General features: G+C 49.2%; 2 protein-coding genes across 2 annotated transcripts in view; one reads left to right on the top strand and one right to left on the bottom strand.

Annotated features, from left to right (window-relative positions):
* Positions 1-766: 766 nt before the first annotated feature.
* Positions 767-4,085, top strand: LOC113202362 (aldehyde dehydrogenase, mitochondrial). Its single transcript, XM_026416554.2, has 10 exons — positions 767-991; positions 1,598-1,702; positions 1,786-1,926; positions 2,005-2,436; positions 2,514-2,660; positions 2,773-2,910; positions 3,081-3,245; positions 3,324-3,481; positions 3,571-3,728; positions 3,805-4,085. Exons 1-9 carry the CDS (start codon positions 842-844, stop codon positions 3,716-3,718), a joined length of 1,584 nt encoding a protein of 527 aa, XP_026272339.1. The 5' UTR covers positions 767-841; the 3' UTR covers positions 3,719-3,728; positions 3,805-4,085.
* Positions 4,049-7,538, bottom strand: part of LOC113202388 (putative ferric-chelate reductase 1 homolog) — a 14,082-nt gene continuing 10,592 nt past the window's right edge. The window contains exons 4-8 of the mRNA XM_052272518.1: positions 6,868-7,107; positions 6,288-6,555; positions 5,966-6,204; positions 4,549-4,905; positions 4,049-4,366 (exon numbers count right to left, since the gene is read on the bottom strand). Coding sequence (XP_052128478.1) covers positions 4,268-4,366; positions 4,549-4,905; positions 5,966-6,204; positions 6,288-6,555; positions 6,868-7,107 — 1,203 coding nt within the window. The 3' untranslated portion in view covers positions 4,049-4,267. The remainder of the gene's footprint in view (positions 4,367-4,548; positions 4,906-5,965; positions 6,205-6,287; positions 6,556-6,867; positions 7,108-7,538) is intronic.

The following is a 7,538-nucleotide window of genomic DNA, read 5'->3' on the forward strand; positions in this document are numbered from 1 at the left end:
GGTAAAAGATAGCATCGAAACATGCCATCACGTTTTCTCGTGAATCGGAGTGGCAGCAGCCGACGCGCCGACGTTAAGATTTTTCACTAATATTGCAAATCTCTCACGTAAAACGAACAAGAAACGCTCTGCGTTCATATCCGACAACACTAATGAAAGCTCTTGATATTTTAAAACTACCTAGTAAGTGGATTTGGAGAAAAGGCATAACCTCTTCTGTTTCTCCAGCAGGACGTCAGCGAAAAGTCAGGACTGCTTCTAAAGGCGCGAAGTCGTGGCAAATTCAAACGCGAGAGGCACGTACCCCATAACCGCCGACGTATTCTAGGACCGCGTACTAGGAAATCGGGACAAAAATATTTTAAAAAATGACTTTAAAATTAACAAATTTACTTCAGTTAATAAAAACCCCGAATTAGTGTGTACGCTTCGCCAATTTTGCCAGCCCCTTAATCAGTTCATGAGGTGGCGGGGAGGGGGGGGGGTACCGTTCACGCCCAAAGGGGCTGCTTACGGTACCAGCAGGAAGAAAGTAAAACTTCGGATGAAATGTTCAGACATTTTCTCTAATGCTCCAATCAGCGATCCTGTACACTTCCGTAAACTATTAATCTGAAACACGTCATCTGCCCCCTTCCCTCATCAGGTGAATTCACCTACCTACATGCTACATGTGTGTCCTCCCCCTCCCCTCCCTACTTGTATTTTCGTATGTCTCCCCTCCTCCTTCCCCCACTTGTCTTATCACCCACTCAACTCAACACTCACACGCTACGAGCAAAGCCAGCGGGGTCGGGGTCTGTCTCTGTCTCCCTCAGTCGGTAACAGCCACTTCTCAGCGATGTTGCGCACCGTCCTGAAATCGTCCGCTGTCCGACAGCTGCAGGAGGCTTGCAGGAAGCCTCTCGCAGGCGGAGTACAAGCCTGCCAGACGTATGCCACTGCTCAGCTGCCGGCTCCCCAGCCAGACGCCAAAGCTTTATACTCTGGGGTAAGTTTAGGCCCTAAATGATTATGTCGCAGGGCATTCCTCCGCTGAAAATTTGCCCTTAGAGTTAGGACCAACCTACCAGACTCTGGACAGGGTGTGTTCATTGTAGTGGGTGGTCAGTGAGGCAGTTTCAAAACAACAACAAATCAGCTGACGGGGTTATCTTGCTTCTGTTAGCTTTGCTTTATGTCTGAGGCCGGTGGAGTGTGATTCGTGCAGTGCTAGTTGTGTCACCATTTGCTTAACCGGGATCGATTAATTGTAGGTACTTGTTAAAATGCTGTTTCGATAATAAGCCGGCATAACCGAGTTGAGAGTGACAATGTTATGTAACTTCAAGGTCGCATGTCCGGGCCGGATTGGTCCCCTGCCTGGACCTGTCCTGGGGCTCGACGGCCAAGGTTGGCCTTGGAGAGAGCCCAAGAACTGGCAACTGGCTGTAGTCAATTAAATGATAAATACCTCGAGTACTTTAAGACTTGTTGCCATGCGGAAAGTTTCTTGTCAGTTAGCATTAAAGTAACTTATCAAATGTCATTGAACCCACTTTTTATCTTTGTGAAGACTGTGTACTAACTGATATGTTTTATTGTGATTTGCTCACAGATATTCATCAACAATGAGTGGCACAAGTCATCATCTGGAAAAACATTCCAAACCATTAATCCTGCAACAGGTGAAGCTGTTGCTGAAATTCAAGAAGGCGGCAAAGTTGGTTTCATTAAATCCATTGCAAATGTTTTTTTGTTTTTTTTACTCGTTTTTACTTCTTTTGAAACTTTGTTGCTTTTTAGGCTGATGTTGACAAGGCAGTCCAAGCAGCCAATGAAGCTTTCCGCCTTGGGAGCCCATGGCGCACTATGGATGCCTCACAGAGAGGATACCTTCTCAATCGCCTGGCTGACTTGATAGATAGGGATGCTGTTTATCTGGCGGTCAGTTTGACAAATTTATTGATTTATTTTGTGTCTGTTATATGCTCAAATAATAAATTAAAACCTTTTTTATTGCAGTCACTTGAAACACTTGATAATGGCAAACCATACAACATGTCCTTGCCTGTGGATGTGAAAGGAGCTGCAAATAATCTTCGTTATTTTGCTGGCTTTGCTGACAAATTCCATGGCAAGACCATCCCCATGGATGGACCTTTCTTTTCTTTTACCCGACAAGAGCCAGTAGGAATTGTCGGTGCAATCTTGCCTTGGAATTTCCCAATCATGCTCCTCTCTTGGAAACTTGGCCCGGCTATTGCCATGGGTAACACAATTATTGTGAAACCCGCTGAACAAACACCGCTGACAACTCTCCATGTTGCCCAATTGGCCAAAGAAGCTGGATTTCCTCCAGGTGTCTTTAACGTTGTCCCTGGCTTTGCGGAGGCTGGCGAGGCTCTTGTAAAGCACCCTAAAGTGGACAAAATTGCTTTTACTGGATCTACAGAGGTAAATATTGGTTTGTTCCTTTCTCTCTAAAATAAATAATGTTTTTTAAATCAATTTTTATCCCAAATTTTGTCTAGGTTGGAAAAATTATTCAGAGGGGTGCATCTGATACTTTGAAACGAGTTACTCTTGAACTTGGTGGCAAATCTCCTAATATCATCTTAGGAGATGTTGATCTTACTGAGGCTGTTGAAACAGCTCATTTTGGTCTTTTCTTCAACATGGTGATTATTACGAACTGTTTAAGTTGCAAATTACAGTGTAGATTTGAATTGTTTGCACTTAGTACACTCTGCATACACAGTAGTTAATTTTATATTTTTGTTTTTGTTATAGGGTCAGTGTTGTTGTGCTGGTTCCCGTACCTTTGTCCAAGATGACATTTATGACAAATTTGTGGAAGCAGCTGGGGAGCGAGCTAAGAAACGTACTGTTGGCAATCCTTTTGATCTGAATGTTGAACAGGGACCACAGGTATAATTTTGTAATTTATTTTTAAATTTTTTCAGTCTTTGTTTAGTTGCCTCCTTTTTGGGGGAAACTGGAGTATATATACCCTAATAGAGGCTTCTTTTTGAGTCACTCTTCAGATAATTAATGCTTTATTTTTGTTTGATGTTGGTGTTACATTGTTTGCCTTTTAGATTGACCAGGAGCAACTGTCCAAGATTCTTGAAATGATCAACAGTGGCAAGAAAGAAGGTGCGAAACTTGTCACTGGCGGTGCACAGGTTGGTGAGAAGGGATATTTTGTTGCACCAACTGTGTTTGCTGATGTCAAGGATGACATGCGAATTGCAAGAGAAGAGGTAAGCACTGGCCCATGAGGTGTTAATTACTTTTACAGTAGATATCAAACCCATTTCATGTAATAAATTTGTTGCCAGATTTTCGGCCCAGTCCAGCAGATTATTCGTTTTAAGAACCTTGATGAGGTCATTCAGAGAGCAAACAACAGTGACTATGGTCTTGCTGCTGCTGTTATGACAAAGGACATTGATAAGGCTATGTACATTATGCAAGGTCTACGGGCAGGAACTGTATGGTGAGACATATTTAACGACTATTCGTAATAGTTTTAGCAGGTTTTCACTAAATTATCTTTTATGAAACTAACGGAAAAATAATTTTCAGGATTAATACCTACAATGCCCTGTCAGTCCAGGTGCCATTTGGTGGTTACAAACAGTCTGGCTTTGGTCGAGATGCTGGACAGGATGCTTTGAATGCCTACAGTGAGATTAAATCAGTGATTGTTAAAGTTCCACAGAAAAACAGTTAAACAGTTTTGGGTATGTTTCTAGAACTGTTAAAAGTTTCTGTAGTCTTTAAATCAAATCTCTAACTGTGTTGGTATTTTTCTTCTAGAATTTCAGCATTAATTGGCAAGAAACAATCAAGACTGCACTTCGAGTAAATTATTCAAGAGCTGTTGGTGCACAAAATAATTAACTCTGTAAGAATTCTTCCATGAGACATGTGTCTGTCATATCCTCATTTTGAGCCAAAACTGAACCAGTATTGTGTCTAAAACACTTATTTTCGTACTATTTTGTTGTCGTTTTGTGTTAGGATTAAAAGTGATTTTTAATAGTAAAATGAAACACACACGCCTATTGTCATGTTATTAATAAAGAGTTTTATAAAAAGGGTTGTTTATTAAGTACACTATCTTATAGTAATTCATAATATTAATTTTTATCACTAATAGTAAATTTGAGTGGGTGCCTTTTAATTACCACCTAGTTGTGTTGCATGTGTTTTGTTGGTAGGTGGCCGCTTAAACGGGTGAACAGCGTTGACCATGTCTAGAAACTCCCTTAATGCGACCTTATGCTGGACCAATCACTACCAGGATCAGCATTGTAATGGCAAATGCAGCAGACCCAAAGAGGACAAAAATGAAGTAGTAGCTCTTCACTTCAGTTAGCTGTGAAGGAAAGAAAAAATAATTAGAACATCTCTAAAGGACTTAAATGTTTTAAAGCAAGTAGGATAGTGCTTCAGTATTGTTTTGAACAACAACTGAAATGTTACGTAAGAGTGTTCCTAACGATAAGTTATTGTTCGATTGGAATATCTCCCTCAGAAAAGTAGTCGGTTGTAGCTCACCGAGTGCACGCCATGGAGGATGAAGTAGAACAAGACGTAGACGCCCAGGATGGCGTAGGTGTACGAGGGAAGGCGCGCGTAGGGAAGGCCGACGGCGAAGAAGATGGTGACGATGGCAATGACGTGTGTCGCGAAGCCCTGGACACGATGCCCCCAGTTGAAGAGGGGGCGGTACTTGTGGTCCGGGCTGGGGCGCAGGAGCCCGGCCGCTCCCTGCAGCAGCGCCAGCGCCGTGGTGACGCCGCCCAGGATGCCGTGGACGCCCGAGGACGACGACCAGCCCTCCAGGTAGATCAGGGCCGCGATGATGGCAACGACGTGCAGCACCACGGTGAGTATCATGAGCAGGCGATGCCACTGTGCACAAATAACACGTTATTGTCGACTGTGTAGTAGTGTGTGGCGGGGAAATCGGGTAGTGACTTGGGTTATTCTGCGAGACACGGCCTGTGTCAATCCGGGGTTATCTGTTGCTTATCCCAGACGCAAATAAGGGTAATTCGGGTTGATCCAGGAGTAGTGGGGCGGCAGTCCGGGGGTAATCCGTTGCGCACGAGATCTTAGAGTCTTCCTCCCTCGGCGGCCCAGCGACGGGGGCAATGAGGGGCAACTTAATCCAACAGAGTGTCCCAGTCGCTCTCAAAGAAAGTGCCTCGTCATGGTAGCATGCATCGTCCGGTGCTTAGAGATGGAGCGACGCACCTGCGCTCTCTTTACACCTCCCACCCACACCTCCCCCAACTGACACCTCTTTCGCACTTCCTGTCGATGTCACGGTCAGCCCCCCCCCCCCCCTTCCGACATGACACACTTTTCGACGTTTAGTGTCGATGAGCCGTTTCACGACGAAGAATGAGTCCGCCGTTATCGGAGGAAGTGACCCGGCAAAGATGCTCGCTGCGGAATGCCTCGTCATACCGTCCCGCGATTAAGCAAAACACCCCAATGGCATTGTCGAGGGGCATAGTCTCGCGCTGCGGCCGCGCGGGTCAGAGGCCCCAGAGACCCCCCGGTGCCCTGCCCAGCCCAGTGTAACAGTGCGGGTGCGGGAGCGGGTGCGGGTCGGGCGGGCGAACTTCCCTCTCTGCGACAGCGGGGACCTCGGGGTAGAGCCGCGCCAATGGCACTACCCCCGCCAACCCACGAGAGGGACGGGCGGCACCCTTCTCAAAACTCATGCTGGATGTTTCAAACCGTTCAAAACCGAAATTTTGAGGACGGGGGCGCGTATGCTTCCCGCGGCCTCGCATGTGGACCGAACGCGGATTGTTGTTTGCAAGGTAGCCAAATTATCTTTCAGCTGAGTCACGTTCGGTCCGAACCCGAGCAGGGCGGGAGCCATCACGTGTTTCGCACTCGCAGGTCCTTCCCCATATCAGGCTCGAGTCCAAGCTCAAATCCGCCGCACTATACTCACCGCGAACCACATGGCCTTGCCGCAGATGGTGGCCTTCCCCCAGGCCGCCTTGAAGTAGCGCGCGGCGAGCGAGCCGGCCGTGGCGGCGAACATCCAGGCCAGGACCATGAGCGCACCGTGCAGGCGCATGGGCCAGTTGGAGGCGGCGCCGAGCGTCCGGTACGCGTCCAGCCGCACACTGCTGGCCGCCGACACGGCGCCCTTGTTGTGCTGCATCAGGCCGCCGATGCCCCCAATATCTGCAATCATACTCAAACGTAAATAGTGATTCAGAGCAAAACGCTTTCCGTTTTTTGTTGTTTGTTATCCCGATAGTACTCACTCTTGAATTTTGTGCCCAAGGCGAGCTGTAGGAAGAAGGGCTTCTCGTCCAGGTTCCAATCTATGTTTATGAGCCTCGACTGGTTGACGCGCGACACCTCGCAGAAGAGGCCCGCGTCCATGTATCTGCTTTGCCTCAGTTTGATGGCACCGCCCGGGTTGGTCATGCGTATGCAGTCTTTCCGTTCATTCGCTTGCGGCGTGTAGGACAGGTAGGTTTCAATCGTGCCGTCGGGGTTTGCGACACATTCGATGACGCTAGTGTCGTGCTGCGGGACAGAGGACGAGACATGTCTAAATACTATCGGAATGTTCCAGAGCAAACACCCTCTATAGTTTTCCGGGTTTGCATGCTCCCTCCGCCCGTCAGGCACCACGGCCCATGCGGCCCAAGATGGTGTGCATGTGCAGACCCACAACACTGGACTTGGGTGTTGGTTCTGGTGCACACGGTGCGTATAGTTCCATCGAGTGTGTACCCTCGGGCCAATCCTCTGTCTGCACCCCCCTCACCTGACCCCAAACGTGAGTGAGAGAGAGACAGACGACTGGGACCCGGGATTCGGGGAATCCTCCCTTACCATTTTCGAGGTCTCTCCCAGCCCGACGGCGACCCACTTGGCGTCCGAGGCCCTCATCCTGAAGGTGAACATGTCGCTCTTGCCCCCCGGCGCGGTCGGCTCGTCCTGCGGCAGGACCTGCACCGTGACGATGGCGGTGCACTGCGCGCTGCTGTCCGACTCGCAGTTCTCCGGGAAGCCGAGGCAGTTCTTGGTGTCGCCGCAGCCGTCGCGGAGGTTGTCCCAGCTCCACACGTCCTGCTGGGCACGCCGAGACGGCACAACGACCCGACTCAGTCTCGGGGCGCTATTCCTGGACGCGCTCATTTCGTATGCGAAACCGAGCCTTATCAACGCGGAAGTCCGGACGCGTCGTCTAAGGGCGTAAGTGCCGCTCGGGGCGTATCTTGCACGCCACCACCGCGGGGCGCGGCGGGGGCCGGCGGGGGGCGGCGGCGATCTGGGGTGGCCGATATGGACGCACAAACAGACCTGCCCCCACCTCGCCACCCTGCCGTGGGCGGCGGCCAGGAGGACGACGACTGCTGCTTGCGGAACTAGCGCAGCAGCGCGGCGACTAGGAACGAGCTCCTCTCATCCATCATCGCATCACTGCTGCTGCTGCTGCTGCTGCTGCTGCTGCTGCTGCTGCTGCTGCTGCTGCTGCTGCTGCTGCTGCTGCTGCTGCTGCT

Source organism: Frankliniella occidentalis, unplaced genomic scaffold, assembly GCF_000697945.3.
Source record: "Frankliniella occidentalis isolate FOCC.00 unplaced genomic scaffold, Focc_3.1 Scaffold209, whole genome shotgun sequence".
Lineage (NCBI taxonomy): Eukaryota > Metazoa > Arthropoda > Insecta > Thysanoptera > Thripidae > Frankliniella > Frankliniella occidentalis.